The sequence below is a fragment of the Dryobates pubescens genome, chromosome 11 (assembly GCF_014839835.1).
Source record: "Dryobates pubescens isolate bDryPub1 chromosome 11, bDryPub1.pri, whole genome shotgun sequence".
In the NCBI taxonomy this organism is placed as follows: Eukaryota; Metazoa; Chordata; class Aves; order Piciformes; family Picidae; genus Dryobates; species Dryobates pubescens.
Window position 1 is genome coordinate 7,892,246 of NC_071622.1, and position 22,593 is coordinate 7,914,838.

The window sequence follows — 22,593 nt, forward strand, 5'->3', positions numbered from 1 at the left end:
TTACACAACCTCCTATGGGCAGAAGCAGGCAGAGAGGAAGGCCTGGGAGGAGAGATGGGAATTATGTGCTGCTGCCCTGTTTCTTCAGCTTGCTTCATAGTTTGGCTCTGAAGAGAACAGCCACACAGGATGCAGCTATACAAACATCATTTTACAAAGGCCTATTTCTGTCATTAGTCCCTTTTATTTTCCCCTAGACCCCCATGCTACTTTGCTTCCTGAGCTGCCTTCTGGCCCTGAAGAGGGTGTAACTTCAGTGACTGTCTCCCAGATCTGCACAGCTGTGTACTGTGTCCTTGCTGTGTCTCTGGGGCTGCCTGCTATAATGGAAGCCAGTAGTTCAGCTTGAACTGAGTCCATTTTTGTGTACCAGGTCTCAGGCCTATCCTAGAAAGGGTAGCAAAAGAGTTAAGATCTTAACAGGATGGGGGCAAGCACAGGATGTCACTGCACTTGAATTATCCAGCCTTGCCCTGTGCTATCTTTAGGGTGAGTAAGGATGAGCCTGGGTGTAAGGAACAGAAAGTTGCCCCTTATTATCCTGCCTACCCTGCCATTGCTTACTAATCTGTCTAGCCCCCTGCCAGGACCCAGATTCAGGAGGGACCTGATTTGGAGGATCTCAAGGTCAGTAGCTCTTTAGCTCACATCTAACACAAAGTTCCCACTGTCACAGAAGGAAGCAGGAGTGTGAGATCCCTCTACCCTCTCTCTTGGAGCTGAACCAGCTCAACACTGACACTGAAGGTCAACACTCTTCAAAAGTGAGCTTGTTTTATTTCTTGTGAAAAGAAATCCACTCTCCACCTTCCTCTGAAAAAGAGCAAGGTCCTAGAGCTGCTGATAAACCCTGTATGGGAGGCATGTTTACCAAAAAGTGCTGGAACAATGTGTGTCCTACTGCCTTCTCTATGCACTCCTCCACCAAGGGAAATGTGTTGACAAAATACTGCAGCAGAACAGAGATGGTGTACAGGGAGAAGGGAGGTGAGTGTGTGGTAGAGCCCCATGGATGGGGCTCAAACTAACCTCTGTCACACTGCCTGCTTTAGGGCTGGTGCTATTGTTGGCACCTCATAAATGCTTAAGTCTGTGTTCCCACCTTGAAAACAGGAGGGAGGGTGTTTCAGCACAAATAATTGCAGTGTAATAGTTGTCAGGGGGTTCATTCTGCTCTGTTGTTGGTGTCTGCACTGGCCCCCCCTGCATCACCATGTAGGTTTGTAAACCTTTCACACTGAGAAGCCTGGGGGTAGAAGAGAAGTGTGGAGGCAACCCTGGCTTCCCAGCACCCTATATGGGGTTAGCAGCAGGCAGACCATGAAGGGAAATACAGCTCTTTCCTGAAGGAAGTGTCACTCCTTCCTTTGTGAATAAGCCTGTCTGCTGTACTTAGGAAAAATCCCACAGTGTAGGCAGCCCTTCTGCTCACTCTAGGAACAGGCCCTGTGCTATCATGTCTACTGCCATGTACCACCATGGTCACCTCCAGGGAGATGTTGGAATGTCTCTGTCTGACCATGTGATTCAGGTTCCCCACAGCAACCATCATGCCATGTACCACTTTCAGCTGGATCAGCTCTTCAGCCACTTCTGCTGACCCCTTGGCTAATGTGCTGCAATGGCCTCCCCAAGGAAAAATTATGTGCTCCTACCCAGATGGGAGAGTCTCAAAAAGACCCAGAAATGTTTGGCTATGCATGGGTTAGCAATTATTTAACATGTGGGCTTGCTGAGAACCAATTGTTGGATGATTAGCAGGTGTTTCCTCATGTGTATTCAAATCCAACAAGTTTCTTGTGTGACCATAAAAAACCCAGGACTCAAACATCACCAACACTATTTCTGTGTCCTTGAAAGAAGCTCCAGTATGTTTCCATACCCATCTTCCTGTCTTCTGCTTTTGCATGAAAGGTGTTCTGATAGCACTATCTTGTGGACAATGCAGGAAATTCATACCAAAGGAACCAATTTTAGCATAACTGGCAGCATTTCCTTAAGGATTCCACAGTCGGTCACAGGCACTAGACTCTTCTGTTGGGTGGCTGATGTTAAACAAAGGTATTTAACTGCTCACTGGGGCTCCCATCTAAGCCAGCTCCAACTCCAAGCCAGCTCCAGTATCAGCAGCAGTGAGGGTCTGAGCACAGCTAACCTGCAGGCAATGGCTCTGCCCCATTCCTGACCACACTCCATCTCTGAACAGTCTGGTACAGGAGTCTTAGCAGTGCTGGGGTGCTCCACCAGAGAGCAGTGTCAGAGGTGAACGCTCCCTGGGAGGCACATGCCCCATTCATTTACTACCCAAAAGAAGCCACGCCTCTAAAAGTCCCTTTTATGGTCCTGTACTTCTAGTTCCAGTTTCTTACCCAGTGGCTTTTGCAGCAGCTGCTTGCTGAATGTATATCAGCACAGGTTCCCTTAAGCAAAGCGCAGGTGGGTCTGCACGAGGAACATTAGGAAGGTGAGAACGATGCTTTGAAACACTTCTAAGCTGTTGGAAGGGAGGAGGAGTGGAATTACACTGTTAGCAGGAAAGAGGGTATCGTTTTTCAGGACACAGCCTTAGGGAAATCCCGTGGCTACATATCATACCTAGTATTCTGCAAGGACCTGTGTGTAATGCTGAAAGCAGCACAGGCACAACCCAGGTTGCCTAGGCCCCTGTGGCCTGTTCTGCTGAACTGGGGAAGGAAACATCCTGGGCTGGGACTTTTCTTCACCCAGCAGCCTTCAGCATGTCTCTGCAGGCCTGAACACTGGTGTTCAGTGCTGCAGGCAGCTCTTGCTGGAGCGCCCCTCACCTCAAGCATTGAGGGTCCCCTGCACCTCCTCTCCTTTGACTCATGGCCATGTCTATGCCTTGCAGAAAGAGGCGAGTGACCTTAGGAGAAACACTTTATCCTGGCAGGCTATGGCCTGCTGTGTACTCAGACACCACGGTCACCTCATTTACCGTGAGTGGTCTCTTTGCAGAAGATAAACACTTTCTTTCTGGGTGGTGTCAGGAGCACAACCAGAGCCTTCAAGCAGAGCCGGCTAGACCTCGTGGGCCACAGGGGACTTCAGCAGCTGGGTAACGGGAGGAGAGAGAGGCTGCCGTCAGCCCAGGGACTCGTTCTGGGTGTGTTTGTGGGAGGGTGGAGAATTCAGGTACCCTCCTCGAGGCCAGCGCCCTGCAGGTGGCAGTGCCCAAGCCGCAATTACACACACAGGTATTTCATAGCCGCAACAGTTACAAAGCTGTTTGTTCTATTTTTGACCAGTAAAGGGATAGCTTCACCGAAGTGAAGCCTCAAAAAATTCATCGACACTCGTACTTGTTCCTCTCCACGGAAATCTTTAGTAAAAGGCGAAAGATTTATACGATCTGAAGAGAAACCAGAGTATAACTACCGCTCCCGCCCCCGGCGCACCGCCCGCCTGCCCCGTGCCCCATAGGTCAGGGCGACAGACGCGGCCAAGCCACTGCTCCCGGCCCGACGACCCCCGGCCCGGCCGTCCCCGCCGCGGGCGCACAGGCCATGGCACTCGGACAGCGCGGACCGGGACGAACCCCGGCGGCGTACCTCGTCGCGAGCGGTCGCGGAGCCGTGATGCACCCTGGGTATGCAAAATAGCGGCATGCTAATGCACACATGCTAATGAGACGCATGCTTAATGAGGCGACGGCGCTGGCGGGCCGTGGCCAGGGCTAAGGCCGGGGCAGGGGCGGGGACAGCGGCAGGGGCTCTGGCGCTGGAACTGGTCCAGCGGCCGATAGCCACTGCCTCAGCCTGAACCGCGCAGGCTCGCTGTTGCCGCTGTTATCCAATGGAAACTCTTCGAGTAAATGCCTAGGCTAAATAATACCGCATTGTTCTTCAAAGGAGAACCATTGATCAGGGGCTTTCTGGTGTAAAGCCGGTTACTTTGAATAAACCGTGGAGTGCCTATAGCAGCTATGTCATTGAAGAGGAGCCCACAGACTGATGATGCCTAGCCTGTGCTGGAAGTTCCCATCAAAGTGAAAAAAACCAAAAGGCTGAGGAAGACGCCTCTGGACCTGCTCTTCTGCAAACACAGGCTATGAGAGTTGGGGTTGTGCAGTCTGAAGAAGAAAAGGCTCCAGGGAGACCTGATAGCAGCATTTCAATAGCTGAAGGGGACCTACAGGAAGGCTGGGGAGAGTCTGTTTAGAAGGGCAATGATTATAAATAGGATGAGGGGCAATGGTTGTAAAGCAGAACAGGGTAGATTTAAGTTAGACATAAGGAGGAAGTTCTTCATAATGAGTGCAGAGAAATACTGCAACAGGTTGCCCAGAGATGTTGGTGGAGGCCCCATCCCTGGGAACATTCAAGGTCAAACTTGATGGGGCCCTGAGCTAGTTAAACCTGTGCCTGCTCACTGCAGGGGGATTGGACAGGATGACTTTTCATAGGTCCTTTCTGACCCAATGCATTCTATGACACTAAGGATGTCAAGACCTGAAGAAACAAGAACTTCTTGTCAACAGAAGAAACTTTCATCAGCAACCTGTGGAGACTTGAAAGTGTTGCAACCTATGTTCCTAATGAGTGAATTTTGCTCATTTATGTATCATTATAACCCTAACACACATCCCATTGAGCTGAGAAGCCCCTCATCTACAAGACCACTACTCTGGGAGCATGCACTACCATTGTGTAGATACTGTTGTTTTAATTGAAGGCAAAGCAGCTGTAAGCTGAATGGTTAGTTTGATGGCAAAGCATCTGTATGTAACACAAGGGAAATCTGGGGGAAGCGGGGGGGGGAAGGGAAGGGGGTGTGCCAGCTTTGCGGGCTACTGCTTATTACCCAAACTCGCCCAACTTGGTTATCGCAGCGGCATCTGTATATTGCCCGTTGAGCACAGGGCATAAGCAGCTCTTGTTCAACCATCACCCACACCAGGGAAAAGCAAATTCCACACCCACTACTCAGTCTATCTTTTAACATCAAAGGGATAGCTCCACCGAAGTGGAGCCTCAAAAAATTCATCGACACTCGTACTTGTTCCTCTCCACGGAAATCTTTAGTAAAAGGCGAAAGATTTATACGATCTGAAGAGAAACCAGAGTATACTTCGGCTTTCCAAGCGCAACGTACCCACCCCCGGCTGTTGCCTCGTACGATACGGCGACCCATTCCGACCGCTACCGTCCCACTCCCTCTGACACAGGCTCACTGCGGCACCGACACCGTGGTTCGGTCCAGCCCACCGGCCTCGGCAGCTTGGGCCGGCTTTGTCCAGCGGGGCCGGCCCAGCGCTGTCCCGCACTGCCCCCTGGGTGTATGCTAATCGCAACCGCGCTGAGGCGGAGCGTGCTAACGGCAGAGGGGAGAGAGCGCCGCCCGGGGCCTGCAGGGGCGGGCCCGGAACGCGGCGGGCGAGAGGGGCAAAGACACCGCCCCATCTGGGCTGGGCCGTGCTTGCGGGCAGAGCTGCGCAAAGGCAGCTCCGAGAAAGGCCACCGTACACCCCCAGACCGGGAGAAGGGGCCACTCGAGCCCCGCCCGATCGCCCACTCTTCTTCGGACCAGGCGAGGCCAACGAGGAGGCCGCCCCCAGCGAGGGTAGTGGCGGTGCGGAATTTCCTGCGCAGGGGATTCGCAATGCGGCTTGACCCCTGCAGCACAACGCTTCTACCTCGGGCCGGAAAAGCGCTCACCTACCGCCTCGGTCCGCACCGCTGTCACTCGCCCACGTCTTGCTAAGTCTTACTAGCAGTTTTGATGATTACTCTATTTTTGACCACAAAAAGGATAGCTCCACCGAAGCGGAGCCTCAAAAAATTAATCGACACTCGTGTCTGTTCCTCTCCACGGAAATCTTTAGTAAAAGGCGAAAGATTTATGCGATCTGAAGAGAAACCAGAGTATGCTATCGCCCGTTCCCGCAAATGGAGCGACCCCCGGCTGTGGCTCTCAAGCACACGGCGACCCCCATTCCACCACTCTCACGTTCCGTGCCGGCTTAGCCTGGTCCGGGCCTATTTCCCCGGTGGCAGACACCGGCTCTACTTAGCGTCAAAAGTCCCGCGGGAGAGGCGAACAGCATTACCGGGCCGGCTTCGCAGTGCAGTTCCATGATATGCAAATGAGACGAATGATAATGATCACATGCTAATGAACCGCCCACGGCCCGGCCCGCTAAGCACCGTCTTACTCACCACAACCACAAGCTTCCCCAGACCTTCTCGACCACCACCGAGGGTGATTAGATGCGTCCTACCTTCCTGCTGGACCTTCAGATGCCCTGAGCCCAGCATGCTCCACTAGGACAGAGGGTGCTTCTCCCACCATGGGGAGCACAAGGGCACGAGTGTCAGGGACAGCCTTCCCACAGTACTACAAGCTGTCCTTTTCCCAGCACAGTGCAGCCCCCAATGATGAAGAGACCAGCACAGGTCCTGCAAGGGCAGGAAGGACAGACAGGCCTTTTAGTGTCAATGCCCTTTAGTGTCCCCCCAGCATGGCCCACTGCTCACCTGTATGACCCTCAGTGTCTGCAGGGCCAGCTGCTGGGCTCTGGAGGAGGTGCACAGTAGCACAGCAATGAGGCTTTTGTAGACTTGGTTCTGGCACTTGGGGTTCCTGCAGCCCAAGATGTCCAGCAGAACCTTCACATCTTCTTGTGCCTCTGCTAACTTGAAAATGACCAGGAACTTGAGGAGAGATTGCATCCCTGTGCAGAGAAAGAGATGCAGAGTTGTGTGCCTGGATGAGTTTGGGTCACCCATCTCATCTGTTTCACTGTCACCCCTGAGAGAACCCAGCACCACAGCCCATTCAAAATCTATCCTGAAGAACTGAAGCCAGGAAAACAGTTTGTTGTGCTTGTCAGAAGCCACTCCACCAACTGGAAAACCAGGTGGTAGAATTCTTAGCTGGAGTAGGTGGTGAAGGCACTTCTGTGGACATTTCACAAGCAGAAAGCAGGTATCACCCCATAGCCTCTGACAATGTCACCTGAACTACAAGGCAACTAAGGGGGTTTGACTTCCACTGCCCAGGAGAAGAGAGGGAAAAACCAAACCAACCAAACACACAAAAAAAACCCCACAGAAAAAAACCTGTTCAAATGCTTTCCACCCCACGAGGGTAGGGTTGGGAAAGTTTGCAGTAGGTCAACACTGCAGGTAAGAATGGCAACTGTTTTGTGGGACAGCCAGCAGGACAGCAACATTGCATCAAAAGAAATGAGTGTAAAGAAAGCAAGCTCGTTAAAAACTGAGAAGGGGGCTGAAATGCAACTGTTCACCAATAGCCAGGACTCTGAACTGCTTCCACCCAGGGAAGCTGCAGTGTTCTGCCATCCAGCAGGTGGAGGGAAGGGAGTGGCTCAATGTGGCAAGTAGTGCGGGGGCCGATGGTCAGGGAAAACATCCTCACCTGAAATAGCAAAAGGCATGGATGGACATGCCACCTACCCTAGCTTTCACAAATGAGCTCCTTATACTTCCTGCCAGCATTTGCCATGAGCTGCAGCAGCTTTTGTCTCTCTTTTGTCCTCTTTTTTCTGGTGGTTCAGTCCCAGTATTTCCAGGAGAAGCAAGACACCTCCAATCTCCAGAAATTCAACAAGGGATCTGCCTGCAAGGACAAGGTGAACAAGGCCAAAAGTGTTAGCTGCCTCTGAGCCCATCTTCTTATGTCACCATGCTGTGCCCCTGGGAACCATCACCTCCCGCCTCACTGCAGTGGGTGCCTAGTGCCTGGGCAGAGAACACATAGAGGCTCAGCCTGAGTGCAGAGGCAGATGCTCACCTGTACCATGCTTTGCATCCACCAGATCATCAGCTCTCATTTTCTCATTTTAGATACTGAGCCTTCGGCACAGAAAGCCCCATCTCTGCACTCAGGCTCTTACCAAAGCCCCATCTCTGCACTCAGGCTCTTACCAAAGCCTCATCTCTGCACTCAGGCTCTTACCAAAGCCCCATCTCTGCACTCAGGCTCTTACCAAAGCCCCATCTCTGCTACTCAGGCTCTTACCAAAGCCTCATCTCTGCACTCAGGCTCTTACCAAAGCCCCATCTCTGCTACTCAGGCTCTTACCAAAGCCCCATCTCTGCTACTCAGGCTCTTACCAAAGCCCCATCTCTGCTACTCAGGCTCTTACCAAAGCCCCATCTCTGCTACTCAGGCTCTTACCAAAGCCCCATCTCTGCACTCAGGCTCTTACCAAAGCCCCATCTCTGCACTCAGGCTCTCACCGCACATCCTGTCAGCAATCCAGTGGCTCTGGAGATAAATGTAGGCAGTGGATTTGGTTTTGAGGCCTCCCTGAGGCCTAACTTGCCTGAAATGCTTGCACAGCTCTCCCAAAAGGCAGCCAAGGGCTTATTTTTTTTTAATCTACTCACCCATTTGCCTTCCCTACTGTACTTCTCACACAAAGACAGTCCATACTCAACCATTTGCAGTAGAGAAGATACCAATGGACTTGAACAGCTTGTTAAGGCATGTGCTGTACATGGAGCTGTTTGACAAGGCTGAAGAGAGATTTACAGACCATGGTGGTGTCCTCCAGCCTGCCTTTGACAATGTGGAGGCCTGAACTGGGTACTTTCTCTCCAAGAGAGCATGGACATTCCTCTTACAGGCAGGCAGAGGCAGTATCCTCAATCCCAATACAAGAAAAAAACACTAATTCCAGGTTCCTGAGAGACAGGTTACATGTTTTCCCCTTCATTTCTGTCTTTAAATAGCCAGTTGGTTTTTTTAAAGCCATTGCTGGATATGGATTTCTCCATATAGAAACTTATCCTGTCAACAAATTTTCAATAGAGAATGTTCCCCTTCTCTCCATCCCACTACCACACACCACCTGCAGCTGTCCAAGGAAACAGATATGTCACGCTACTAGATGAGACAGAAGCAAGCTGGCACCCTGGGAGGACTCCAGCTCTGCTCCTGCCTTGTCATCATTGCTTTCAATTAAGTTGTCCAGGATGTGGCTTCAAGCAACTTGGTGGGCACTATCCCATTCCTGCAAGAAAATCCTGAGCTTCCTGATGGCTTTTTGCTCTTTGACAGAGGTCATGACCTCTTCTGCCCAGAGAAAAGAAGATTGAACAAAGGGCTTTGAAGATAGAAACAAGTTTGTATTAAGGAATTACCACCACATTTTAAATCTCTGGCAAATAATATTAAAGCACATACTAGTCATGAATTTAATGTCATTTTCCTTTATAGTCATTTCATAGATAGGAAAATGGAGGCAAAAGAAGAGTTCATGGTATTTCTGAAGCTGCACAATGAATCTGCAGCAGACTTGAGATTATTTTCCATGGCAGGTGGCTGCACCACAGGAGCTCTCTTTTCTGCTCTGTTAATAAAGTCATTTTGATGCTACCCATTAGCCCAGCCTTGGTTTCTCACTGGCCTCATGATATGAACACTGAATCTCATATCTGACCTGCCAGAGAATAAATAGGGTGAAATGAGAGCACAAATAGGTATGTATTTATGGGGAGTGACAAGGTCAAGGGGGTGGTAAATGCCTGTTTGTGCAGCAAGCCCTCGCTCATACGATGAACTGGGCCCACATCCACGCCAGGAGGATGTGTTTGGCCTTCACAGCACAGGAGAGTGCTTTGGGACTCTTTGGCATGACTGACATTTGCTGTGGTTTTTTTTTCCTATCTAATTTCTTTGACATGTTTTTAAATAATGTAAGAAAACCTGAAGTGGTAAGAACTATAGGCAAGAAGACAGAAGCTCCAGAAAAATCCCTTGCCTGTGTTTCCTTCTATCCCTTCACACAGGTGTGTGCAATCCTTAGCAATTTATTTTGCTAAATTTCTTTGGCACACTATTGGCTCAGTTTGCTATCCCCTATTCCATCTTGAAAAATGTGAAGGGGTGGATGAAATGTCAGAGGACTAAGGTCTCTGCTCATTCAGGTGGGTGAGAATTGCATTGACGTGGGTGTTTGGCTTTAAGACACCACCCAACATCAAGGAGCCTCACAGTCAAATGTCAGGATCTGTGTACATACACTGACAGAGGGACAAGGTCACAGACAGCTGCATTAACACAGGTGCACTGTCCTCCACCAAAAGCTATATCAGCATGCCTGAGGATAAGAAAATTCATACCTTGTCTAATGGAGTTGACAGACTTCCTATCTACAAAAAGCATCATTTTATGTTTTATTTAGAGTAGGAATTAAGAGGGGAAAAGAGTTAAAACTACACAAGATCTTTGGGTTTCAGAGTAAGAAGTTTCTTTCAATGGAATACAAGTTGCCAAGATTACCAATTTCCTATCTACAAAGTTCTTAAGCCTTTTATCCTAGAATCTGGAGCGAAATTCCAAATTGGTTACAGAATGCCCCCAAGACACCTGCTCAAAAGTAACTTTCTATTGCTGTTACCTGAACCAGACTGAAAACAATGACCAAGAGGTGAAGGTGTAAGTCAGTGCCAGAAACCAAACAAACAAAGTCTTCAAAAAGCTGTCTAAGAAACAATGTTTGAGAATTAAGATGAGAGGAAATTTAATTTGGGAATTAATGGTCTGTGCTCTGTAAGGAGTCTGTGTCCTTGGCAGGGCATTCTCAGGATCTCCTTTGAGGGGGAAGCAGGTTTAAAATAAATCCATTTTCCCAAAATAGTTGTGATTGAAAATGTTATTAGCCATAACAAATGTTAGTGCTGACAGGAGAATGGCCTGTTAGGGGCCTCTGGTGAAACAGTCAAGTGAAAGTCATATTTCACATTATTGCAAGCATTTTCCTGTGATTTACAGAATATTTGTGAAACATTACTTGCAAGACATATGATTGATATCAAGAGAACAGCTACTGTGTAGGGGGAATCTGTATTTCACAGAGACTCTCTGCATGAAATTTACAGTCCCATAAAGTGCTCCTCTGTCCTCAACAGAGATCTAGTTAAAAGAACTTTACAGTCTGAAACATCCCAAAATTGATTCTAAATTAATGCTTCCATATTTATGTTTAAGATGCTCGTGGTGTAATGCTATCCTATATTTATTGTAAAGCTGCAGCAACCTCCTACTATTCAGAAATACCAGCACCAGCTTCTAGACATGAGGATTTTAGTGGTACACAAGGGCTTGCCTATGAATCAATGGCAAAAAAAAAGAGAAGAGTCTGAAACAATGATCACATGAGGCTTCAGAGGATACAGTGGTGTCTGTCCCTGCCTTCTATAACAACAGCATCTGCTGACATAGAAGTCTTTAAGCAGACATTGCAAACTTTCCTGAAAATGTACACAAATATTTTTACCATGACCAGCTTACATATAAGAACATACAGACACAGAGCCCAAGTTAAATGACTTGCCTGAGTTGTCTGTCAGGGCTAGTATCAGCATATAACTCCTGTTTGTTGGCTTCAAATTCTGCCCTCCACAGTGCTGGCCTGCTGCCCCACTCTATTGGACCTAATAATCAAAACAAGGCTGGGTCAGGGCAGTGTTTTATTCCTGCCAAGAATAACACAAGTGATTTAGAAACTGGCTCTGGCAATTCAGCAGTTCTTTACTTTCAGAGTTCAGCTAAATCATCAGATTGAGATCAAAAGGCAGACTGGTGCTGTGTCAGCATCAGTCCATGTGAGGTGCCAGGAACCAATAGCACTGGACTCATGGAAGGACAAGCAATGGTGATTTGGCATTACCTTTGTATCTTGCAACATCAAGGTTGTGCCCAGCCTCAAGCAAAACTTCACAGTATCACAGTATAACTAAGGTTGGAAGAGACCCCAAGGATCATCGAGTCCAACCTGTCTTCACAGACCGCATGACTAGACCATGGAACTTAGAGCTTCTGTTTCAGGTTTCACCCTCCACTGGCATACTTCCAAGTCATCCACAAACTTCCTCACACACAATTCAACTTCCTCTGTGTACCCCAACACCTTCTACTTAGTCCCTATCACCCCACAGTCCCATTTGCCCCTCTCACCCACATGTCCTGCCTCTCAGCTCCACTGTTAAACCTGGCCACAACTCCAAGCCTAGCACTGAGCCCATCCCCGCTCCTATCCCCATAATGGACCCTAGCCTCAATATTCCCCACCCCAGGCTCAACCACCCTAGCAGGCATCATCCAGTCCAACCCCATGGCCTGTGCTCCCCAACACCCCAAAACCCACCCCAGGCTTTAAAGTTTCCTCACACAATGCCTGACTCCTGTGCCTATTTCATCCACCATGTTTGCCCTCCTGACCCAAATGCCCAGCTCATGACCAGCATCATAGAATCAATAAGGTTGGAAAAGACCTCAAAGATCATCAAGTCCAACCTGTCACTCAACACCTCATGACTAACTACAAGTGTCACTTCCAGTCCCCTCTTGAGCACCTCCAGGGATGGTGACTCCACCACCTCCCTGGGCAGTCCATTCCAACGGCTAACAACTCTCTCTGTGAAGAACTTTCTCCTCACCTCCAGCCTAAACTTCCCCTGGTGCAACTTGAGGCTGTGTCCTCTTGTTCTGGTGCTGGTTGCCTGGGAGAAGAGACCAACCCCCTCCTGGACACAACCTCCCTTCAGGTAGTTGTAGACATCTCATCCTATCCCCCAGGTCTCTGACTGCGACCCTCCGTCCAGGCGCTCGAATTCCCCTCACGCCGCCCCTCCCAGGCCCTACGACCGCCCCAACAACAGCGCCCCCTCTGCCCCTCACTCCCTCTCACCTTCCCTGAGGGGGTGGATACCCCACAGAATAACTGACACCACAGGCGAGCCAATCGTGGCCAGCAGTTTCCTCTGCTCCTGCCCAATGGGTGGGCTTATTTTCATCACCAGCGGGCGGGGCGCCCGGCCCGGGCCAGGTGCTTAGGGCGCGTTGCTAAGGAAGTGGGAGGCGGGGAGGGGCGGGGACGGAGGAGGAGGCGGGGTGGGCGCTTTCCCTTGCCATTGGCTGCAGGTCGGAAAAGAGGGCGGAGCTTCCGGTGGGGAGGGCGGAAGCGCTGGTGGAGTGTGAAGCGGCAGGGATCCGCGATGGGGGCCCGCGGACTGGAGGCGGTGGTGGAGTTGTCGCCGCAGGAGGCTCGCGGTGGGGGGACGAACGGTCCAGGGAGGCTCTGAGGGTGGGAGAAGGGAGACTGGGCCTAGGAGATGCCTGAGGGTGGATGGAGACGAGCTGGACCAGGGTTGCTACTGAAGGTGGAGAGTGGGGAACTGGACCTGGGGAGCTCCTGAGGGTGGAGCGGGGTGGCTCGGCCTTGGAATCTCGTCAGGGTGTGGGAGGAGGGAGCCATGAAGACACTTGTGTCAGGTCGTTGGTGGAGGGCAGGTCAGGGCAGGATGCTTCCCTTTCCCTGCTGGATGTTGTCAGCAATCTCTGATGTCCCGCCCAGGTCCTGGGAGGTGTGAGGAGGGTGTCTCTGTCCCACATTGTGATTGTTTTACTTTGAGTCAGTGGAGAACTTTGGGAAGCAGCAAAGGTTGAAACTGTACTGCCCTTTTGAGCACACCCACATACTGAAACTGGGATGAGGCAGTGTTCGTAACTGACTGCGACATTAAGCTAATACCAGCTTCCCCATCACCTTTAAACTGTATTAACCTGGCAAGTTGCCCTGAGTTCTGATTGTGGTAGACTGGAGGACAAATATTTTAAATATTTTGATTTGTTTCAGAGAGAGGGCCTACAGATGGTCAGCCTGTGGTGATCCTTCTAGGCTGGGCAGGCTGCCAGGACAAATACCTGGCCAAATATAGCGCAATCTACAGTCAGAAGGTGAGTAGCTTATTTGTATTTTCCTGACGCTGTCATGCAGCTCTCTGAGAAACTACCTCTTTTCCACATGTTGGTAAAATAGTTCTAAAGCCTCTCTCAGTCTGAGGAGTCATTGTGAGTGAGTGGCGAGTTCTCTTGTCATTGAAATCTCCTTGTCATTTGGAACCCAGGCAGCGTTATTTAAGAGTTGCTGATGTCACCTTTGTTGTAGCTGAAACAAAAACACTTCCTGGAATAAACTTCTTGTTGTTTTGTGAATCCCTGGAGTATTTTAAGGCTTTTGAAATGGCAAGATTGTTCAGAAATGACATGAACTTGTTAGCTTTCCAAACAGGTAAACATGTGAGGAAAGATTGTGTTTACTGCTTGCTAACAGGCCACAGCACAAACTTGGCAGGGCTGAACTGAGGACTGACAGAGCCTATCAGTGTTTGTTGTTCCTTTGGCTTCTCCTTCCTGCGAAGGTGATTCATCTAAATGTTGTTATTTTAACTAATTTTATCCTGTCTGTGAAACAGGAATCCTGGGACAGTTGTACTTGCTCAGTGCTTGAACTAGAGAGATCTGGGTAATTGTTAGTTCCCTAAGTTATGATATATTCCTTCCTAATACTGTATTTTACTGGAATGACCCCAACTTATTGTATGGGGACCCAGTGAAACATTAAGAGTTTGGTTTGGGTTTTTTTGGTCAGTTTAAAAGGACCTTGTATTTATCCCAGTCTGTTTCAGCTATAGGTGCAAAGTTTGTACATTAAGACGTGCCTTGTTAATGTGTAATCCAGTGCAGGAGTCATGAATTGGCTTGTTGTAGCAAAGAATTAGTTGTTAATTGACTGTTGTGATTAAGAGGTGTAGCTGAGCAGATGAGGAGCACGTTATGTGGCAACGTGCCAACTTCTTTGACAGTGCTTTTCAACCAGGAAGATTATAGGAATGGGAAAGGTTTTCTTAGCTCCCTAATGTGGTAGTGGTTGCAACAATGGCAAAACAGTACAGAAGACTTTGATGTAAGAACTTGATATCCTCTTCTTCCTTGTTCACTGTTTAGGGAGCTCTAGGCAGGAGGACTGTCCTGGTGCCTTTGCCTTGTGTTTGTCAGTGTGTAATGTTTATGGGATAGAAAAGATCTAAAGCATTGTAAATGTAGTTTCATTTGCTCTATTTAGGAACTTCTTCAAGATCCTGTTTCCCAATCTACACGTAAGTGTAAGGCCTTAACTGTAAAGGCTGAAACTAAAGAACTGTGTTCTCAGTCTTTTGAACCAGTGTTCACAGCTGGAACATTTCAGAAAGGCTTGGGAAAATCATGTCAGTCTTGGAGACAGCTGCAGGGAGGGGAAGAAGGTCTTCCTTATTCTCATGTTTATTTCAGTGTCATGAACCAGATATGTACCAAAGCAGGCCCTTCCTACTAAAGTGACTTACACTGAAGGTTTGTGAATTGGAGAGATAATTTTGTCTTCCTGCTTGAAGACTAACACCATAGCTTGGGAGGCAGTGTCTGCATAGGCTGTGCCAGTTAGCACAGGATTTGAGAGGATCTCAAACATTGTCAAGTCCAGACCTCTGCTACTGCAGAAACCTTGTCCTAATACCACATGCTGTTAAGATTCATACCATCCTATTCATATTGGTGCCTTGCTACTCACACTGAAGACTTTCTTCTGGCCCTTTGGTTTCTGTTGGAAAGCTGTCCCAAATGTATTGATGCTTGCCTACTCCTTGTCATTCACTGCACAGTCTAAATGTGTGTGTGGGTCTCTTTCTCTTTCTTAGGGGTGCACGGTCATCCGCTACACAGCTCCATGGAGGATGATATTCTTCTCTGAGCCCTTTGGCATAAGATCCCTCCAGACTCCAGCCAGGCGACTCCTGGAGCTGCTCTTTGACTACAGTGTTGAAAACAGACCGGTTCTCTTCCACGTTTTCAGCAATGGTGGTGCCATGCTGTACCGTTACATTGTCGAGGCGGTCCACACGCACAAGCCATTTAAGAACCTCAAAGTAGCAGGCACTATATTTGATAGTGCCCCTGGCAGAAGAAACTTGAGAGGAGCACTTCGTGCCTTGGCGACTGTCTTGGTGTCAAAGAATGTGCTGCTCAAGTATTTCCTCTTATTTGCTTTCGCTACCACAGCTGTGGTGCTGCGCATCCTGCTGTACCCACTGACCCGCTTCATCCACGAGAGCCATTACGACGCCCTGCTGAAAGCTCCCTCCTGCTGGCCTGAGCTTTACCTCTATTCCCAAGCGGATGCTGTCATCAAGGCCAGCGAAGTTAAGCAGATGGCTGATGCCAGGCAGCAGCTTGGTGTCTCTGTGAAAGCTGTAGACTTCTCGGATTCGGCTCACGTCAGCCATATGCGGGCGTATCCCACCCATTACAGCAACCTCTGTGCGACGTTCCTGACTGACTGTCTCGGGGCCTCACCTCCTTAGTGGTATCCTGGCCGCCAGTGTTTGCCCCTGCTTTGCTCAGCTCAGATGGGAAATGTCACCCCCTTTGTCTCTGTGGCTTTGAAAGGAGGAAAGCAGAGACTTCTTAGCTGTTGGTTTGTTGGTTTTGTGTTTTTCTCCCCACCACCATCTAAAAGCCTCCAGGCTGGCCTTTGGGCCAGCCACCTTATAGCAGAAAGTAGATAGGGATTAATTTAAAGTACTAAAAGTGAAATCCTAGCATAGTTGATGTGTTACAGATCAGAATTTTCAGAGTGTTACTTGTTTCTTTCTGTCTTCTATTGTTCTCTGCTTTCCATGTTGTCTCCTTGTCTTTGATGTCCAATGTGCATGTTCTGTTGCCTTGTACAGGCTTCACAATACAGCTCTTTCATCTCTTTGTTGTTTCTTTAGTCTCTGCTGTTTCTTTTATCTTGCAGTGAGCAAACAGAAGCAGCTCTGCAGGACTTTTATTTTGGTGCATCCAGCTCTGGTTATACTCCTTGCTGGGATCAGGCCCAGAAAGCAAGTGTAAAGCCTGGAAAAGATGTATGCAGGGCACTGTGATCACACTGTCCTCTGGTTCTATAATATAAACAGCTGAGGCAGAGCAGTCAAAGCTCTGATGCATGGTGAGGGCTCAAATCTTTGTGATAACTTTTGTGTTCTTCAACCAAAAGGTTTAAGTTAATCTTTTTGAATGTGTCCTGTGCTTTGTTTCTCTTCCTTCCAGTCTTCTGTGTGTTCTCCTGAGCAGTTTTGCTTTCTTGGATAACTGCCCTTTTGTTATCGTGTGTCTTTGAGACGCCTGTAGTTTGCATCTGGAAATTGAGGGAAACTGGCACAGCTGTAACCCAAAAGACCTCAGAAATAGAAAGGTGGAACCGGAGAGAAAAATGAAGCTGTGTCTTAGGAGCTGTGATTTATACTGGGCATTTCTTATACCACTTCCAGCCTACAAATGAGCGTGAAATTCAACATTTCCCCCATAATGCTCTCCTCAGATGATCAGTCTTTGCTGTCCATGCAGCATGCACTAGGAACAGAAGAAATTAATCCCTTCCACCTAATGAAAAAGTAGCTCATTGCACTACGCTTCAGTCACATTTGGATTTGGGTTTTGTTGTTTATTTGGCAGAGAAGCAGGGATAAAGACAGGGGAGAGGCTGCTAATATGTATTGGTTGTGTCACAGCGTTACAAGCTAATAATGTGAGGGACAGGATTAGCCAACTTTAAATTCCCAGAGATTGTCAGGAGCAGGCTCTGGAGTGCTGTCATATGGCCCTGTTTGAAGAAGGGGCTGCCCTCAAGAGGTGGAGCATAAAAAACATGAGGATTTTTACAGATGCTTGCTGCCTGTGGGCTGCCCTGCTTGTCTTGCCCACCCTTGGCATGCTGTCATCCACAGCTACAAAGCACTTGCTCTTCTTAATTGAAGCACGGAGAAGGAGGTCTCTTGGGCAGCACTAAAATAGTTTGGAAGTTTAAAACAAGAACACGACACCTCACAGGTGCAAAAGCATGGGGTGAGGTGTGGTCAGTGGCCAGCACAGTGCTTTTTAGCAGGCCAGTGTTGCAGTGCTTGTTTTAATCAAGGCATAATCCCATGTTGGTCATGGTTTTAAAGTGTGAACTGTGGTATATAGGATAGGTGAGAATTAAACAGAACTGATGACCTGGTTTGTCTTCAATTATTTTAATGCAAAAGCTGGCTGCAGGCACTGGAGGTGCCTTGCTTGGGGTCCAGTCTTCTCTAGAAGTGATTCTAGTTTCAGCTTTTTTGTGAAGATGAGCTGTAGGGGGTACCCAGAGGTAAGACAACCTTCAGCCTGCTGATTTTCATGAGAAAATTCTTGTTGCTAGGGTTTGGACCTGTAAAACCCAGGCATAGTCCCCTATGCCCAGAAAGCCCATCATAGATCTCCTAGCTTTTTAAAGCAAGGCCCTGGTTTGTGGTGTCGGTGCAGTGACTCCTGGGCTGTGACCTGTTTGTCTGCCTACCTGAAGAGCTGAGCTGGGTGAGCTGAGCTGGGTCTGCTGAGCACCCAGCCTGTTTGTAGCACTGCGAAAAGTTACTTAACTACCACTTGCCCTCATGCTGGTTTCTGTGGGTTCAGTATTTACAGAACAGTTAAACACTCCATAATATACACCTCTGGATTAATACAGTTGTGCTGCTGCTGGGAATCTGCTGTTCCTGTTTATTGCCATGGGCACTGAACTTCTGCTTAAGGAGTTTAGCTGTTGTGGTGGGTGGCTGGTAGGAGCAGGAGATAAACCCTCTGTCCCTGTGCGATGGGATGGTGAAGATCCCTCTGAGAAGAGCCTCATGCATGTCACCTCTGCCTTGTATCCACTTTCACCTGCCCACCAAGGATCACCGCTCCCCTAGCTCAGTCCAAGTCTGCTCTGCTTTCTCACCCTCCGGGGCACTGGGCGGGGAGTGGCTGCTGCCTGCTGGAGATCCCAGCCGGAGCCGCCCTGTGCTACACAAGCAGGAACCTGCTCACAGGCACTTCCACTGCTGCAAAACTGGCTTGAAATTCAGGGCTAATTTGTGTATGCACATCTCTAAGAGCAGAGGGGATCTTGAGTAAGCCACTGGTTTATGGAGGAAATCCTCAGCACCAGCCTTCTGGGTGGGTTTTGTTCACCGTGTTGCAGCAAGTTTTAATTACAGTTATGAGCAGAGTGTTAAATGCATTGTGTGATACACTGCCCTCTTCTTTCCTGTGCAGCGTGTGTGCTCGCCCCACTCCTGCCCTCTATTTCTGTTGCTTGTTATTTGAAACAGAAGGTTAATAACTTGGAGCCTGAAGGCATTACCAGATTATTTTTTTAAAAGCAATAGCCTCAAACTCGTAATGTTTCCTAAACTGCCACAGTTTGGTGCAGTCTGTGTCCTAAAGAGCTTCACCCTGGTCACTAAAAGCCAAAGGCTGGGATATCTATAGACAACTGCAGGTAAATCTCTGATACGAGATATGGGCAGGATGTTGCATATCCACTCTTTGGGAGGAAAAATGCAGTGTTCCTGGGCTTGTCCAGTGTATGGGGCAGTGGGATGTGGCACCTGCAACCTCTGCCTGAGGAGCTCAGAGCTTGGTTCTGCAGCCATTGCGTGCAGACAGTGGAGCCGCATGGGTGAAACACCAGCAGTGGTGGGAGAGGAGGATGCCCAGGGGTCAGCTGTTGCCATTGTGCATTTCCCAACCAGCTTCATTTTGCAAGAGTGCAAATTAACCTTTCCTCATCGACAAAAGCCATTTCTCAGTGTTTCCTGGCTGCAGCGATGATGTTACAGGAAGGTTTTAAAGAAGAGAAGCTGCTTTGTTAGGGGCCAGGGTGGTGGTGCAGCAGGTGGCTGGGCTGGAGGGTGGCTGTGCAGCCAGGGTGCCCCATGGTGCTGGAAGAGGCTGTGACAGGGACCTGGGGAGAGCAGGGACATGATCCATTCCCTTTTGTACTGGGGGAGAGCACCTTGCAGCATGGGCAAAGACTGTCATGTGTCCACACCTAATAAAGGTGGTTTAAAATTAGTCTGCTGTTGCCTTTTGTGTGTTGGGGAAGTAAATGCTGTATGGGCTGAGGCCCTGCCTTTGTACCTCTTGGGAAGTTGTGGGCAGAGCTCTGCCACTGACGGAAGAGTGTGGACGGCTTGAGACGGAACCAAGCAACCCAGCTCTGGGTGCTGTTTCCTGGAAAGAGAAGGGGGAGGTGTGAGGCTAGTCTCCATCACATCGTGGCAGTGATGGAGGAGAGAGCTGTCAGCAGGCAGCTGAAACAACCTTCCCGACCGTGGGATGCTTGGGACTGGGAGGGAGCAGGGTTCCACGAGGTGGCAGCAGGGTCCCTCTTTCCTGCGTGGAGAAATTCCTAGTTTCGGAGGCAAGCAGAGCAGATTATGGAGAAGACCTCAACAGCATAGTTCAGCCCTGCTTTGTGAGCATCTCCTGCAAAAAATCCCCTCTCAAGGCAAGGAAAAAGACCAAGAAGAACAAGCTTCACTGATGAGAAGCAGAGTTTGTGAGTTAATACAGGACAGCATCCCGCCCTGCAAGTCATGCTAGAAGTGTTTCTCAGCTTAAACTGAACATTAAAACTGAACATCTAATGGCAGGAATAGCTTTACTGCCTTTCCTCTTCCTCTCTGCCTAGATACAGCACTCTGTTTTTAAAGTAAATCTGTGCAATATTGGTGTTAAACAGACCATGGTCCAGCCCCTGGAAAGCCCACAAATGGTGATTGTGAAGCTCCCTTGGCCTCCTTGTAGCCCCAGCCCTGGGGAGGGAGCTGAGCTTAATGCTGCACTCTGGCAAGGCTGACAGGACAGCCAGCACACAGGGCTGAAGGCCTGGGAGGCAGTTAGCAAACATGATAGTATAAATGGGGGGCACAGCCACTATCTGAATCCCCCAACAGACCCTGCAGTACACTCTTTGTACAGCTCCTGCATCCAACCCGGGTCATGGGCAAAGGAGGCATCAGCTCACCAGGCAGCTGCTTGGGCTGCCTGCCTGGCATCCCTCATCCCTTTCCTCTGAGCTTGGGCCCCTATCACCTTGTCTCCACATTCTCACCTGTATGCAAGCCCACTCTAGCACCTCTGGGCTGCCCGAGAAGGGCTAGGGTGGGCAGACTTGTGGGTGGCATACTTTGGTTACCCTCCCAAACCTACCGGGAGAGCTGGGGCAGGGCGAGCTTGAGCAGCCCCTGCCCTCCCTGGGTGATGAATGAGCTGACAATAGGGTATTGATAAGGAATTAACCTTGAGCCCTTCTTGCTTCAGTGTCAATAGAGCAGGAGCCAAGTACACAGGTTTGATTGGAAATCTGTGTTTGGCCTCTGCTGCCTCTGTGCCCATCGACGTGCTGGAGAGACAAGAGGGGGATGTGACCTACCCTGCTCCTTCTCCGTCATCCCCCGCCCGGGCTAGGACTCCCCTGATGGGTTCCTCACGGCTCCCCCAGCCTCCTCCTGCTGGGCTTGATCATGGACACTCGGTTCTGTGGGGGTGCAACAGCTTTTGTGCCCCACACCTGACGTCTGGGGTCTGGGTACCAGGGCCCCCAGTCCCCCGGAGGGCCTCCAGTCCCTCAGAGGGCCTCCAGTCCCCCGAAGGGCCTGTGCCCATCCTGCTCCGGCCTCCACTCCGAGCAGTTTGTTTAATTAAGTGTTTTGCCTAATGGGATTGCCTAATTTCCATAACAAACTGGCGGGCTGTCATTAGGTGGGCTCCCTCATTCATTACTGTTAATTAGATATGGATCCCCCAGAAGGCGGCAGGGGGTGATGAACGAGGCCCCTGACACACGCTATTACACATTAGCATTTTCTCAATACATCCGATACATCACGGTCCTCCGCTTCCTAAAGATATTTTAAATAAAATATTAGCAGCCTGCTGCGGGGTGGGTGGCGGGGGAGGGAGGGAGGGAAGGAGAGAGAGAGGGTTGCTGCCCCTCGCCCTGGCCTCAGGCCTCCTGTGGGCTGAAAGCGGACGGGAGGGACGCTGCGACCCCCTGCTGAGGTCCTGCGCCGCTTCCCGCCCGCCGCCCCAGGGCCGGAACCCGCCCCTTCTCCCCAGCCCTGCCACCGCCGGTGGGAACCGGTCCCTGCCGTCCCCGCGGCCGCCACCCCAGCCGCAGAGGGCACAGCTATGGGGAGAGGTTTGAAAACACCCCATCGACCCGTCTGTGAAGTGTTTGTAAACGAAAAGCGTCGGCGCCAGCCCCAGGCTGGGCCGGGGGAACCCAGCCTGTACCTTCCCCTCCCCGGCAGCTTCCTGGTCCCTGTTGTCAGGGGTAACCCTACACCGGACTGCTGGCCCCTAATGCAGGACGTATAGATCTGTTGGGGCTGGGCGCCTCCTGCCCCCAACTAATGCAGCCGATGCGACTTCATTACGGGGTTGTCCCTTGAGGCGCGGCCTTTGCCCTGCCCTCCTAGCTCTACAGTTGGGGGACCCCATTTGTAGTGAAGCAGAGATGCATCACTGCGGGAGGGTGGACGCCTGCCAGACCTCCTCTGGGGGCTAGCGGGGGGTCTCACCCCAGCATCTCTCTGCATCTGTCCCTGCATCTGTCCCTGCACCCCAAAGAGGACCAGGGCTCCCCTCTGGGACGTGACCCACATGCAGGGGCTGTGGGCTGCACGGGGAAGTGTCTTCTCCGCTGCCTCTCGCCTGCAAAGGGAAGCACAGAGAGGCGGGAAGCGCCCGAGAAGATTTATATTGTTTAATTAATGTCAAATGTAGTTTACAAACGGGAGTGACAAGTACCTCTTTGTATAATATACACCGACACACAATCATCGACACACCGGAATATCGCTTTGTGCAACTGGGATTCTTTGGGCAAAGTTAGGTTAACTCCAATAGTTCAATCTTTTTTCTTCCTTTTTTTTTTTCCCCTTTTTCTTTTCT

At 49.9% G+C, this 22,593-nt stretch overlaps 2 protein-coding genes and 3 non-coding genes across 5 annotated transcripts; 1 reads left to right on the forward strand and 4 right to left on the reverse strand.

Moving 5' to 3' along the window:
- Positions 1-9,112, reverse strand: ARMH1 (armadillo like helical domain containing 1). Its single transcript, XM_054165544.1, is given in 17 exon segments — positions 1-12; positions 211-387; positions 872-949; positions 1,487-1,616; positions 2,370-2,442; positions 2,957-3,020; positions 3,022-3,072; positions 3,158-3,176; positions 3,397-3,603; positions 5,192-5,301; positions 5,484-5,633; positions 6,495-6,691; positions 7,437-7,501; positions 7,503-7,599; positions 8,228-8,230; positions 8,424-8,501; positions 8,857-9,112. Coding segments are annotated over 17 exon segments (1,707 nt in total). The 5' UTR covers positions 9,053-9,112.
- LOC128897580 (U5 spliceosomal RNA) lies at positions 3,276-3,390 on the reverse strand. The gene has a single exon (XR_008462468.1). It is a non-coding gene; the product is annotated as a U5 spliceosomal RNA (small nuclear RNA).
- LOC128897578 (U5 spliceosomal RNA) lies at positions 4,972-5,086 on the reverse strand. Its single transcript, XR_008462466.1, has one exon. It is a non-coding gene; the product is annotated as a U5 spliceosomal RNA (small nuclear RNA).
- On the reverse strand, positions 5,772-5,886 carry LOC128897581 (U5 spliceosomal RNA). The gene has a single exon (XR_008462469.1). It is a non-coding gene; the product is annotated as a U5 spliceosomal RNA (small nuclear RNA).
- Positions 9,113-12,950: 3,838 nt separating the features above from the next.
- Positions 12,951-17,335, forward strand: TMEM53 (transmembrane protein 53). The gene is made up of 3 exons (XM_009902024.2): positions 12,951-13,056; positions 13,628-13,728; positions 15,507-17,335. The coding sequence occupies exons 1-3, from the start codon at positions 12,987-12,989 to the stop codon at positions 16,167-16,169; spliced, it is 834 nt and encodes a 277-aa protein (XP_009900326.1). The 5' UTR covers positions 12,951-12,986; the 3' UTR covers positions 16,170-17,335.
- Positions 17,336-22,593: the final 5,258 nt, after the last annotated feature.

What these genes read in the sequence shown, in the direction of transcription:
- TMEM53 (XM_009902024.2), top strand. Translation starts at nt 12,987, where the DNA reads ATGGGGGCCCGCGGACTGGAGGCGGTGGTGGAGTTGTCGCCGCAGGAG. An exon ending in TCGCGGTGGGGGGACGAACG is followed by an intron (nt 13,057 to 13,627) that starts GTCCAGGGAGGC and finishes GATTTGTTTCAG; the next exon opens with AGAGAGGGCCTACAGATGGT. An exon ending in GCGCAATCTACAGTCAGAAG is followed by an intron (nt 13,729 to 15,506) that starts GTGAGTAGCTTA and finishes TCTCTTTCTTAG; the next exon opens with GGGTGCACGGTCATCCGCTA.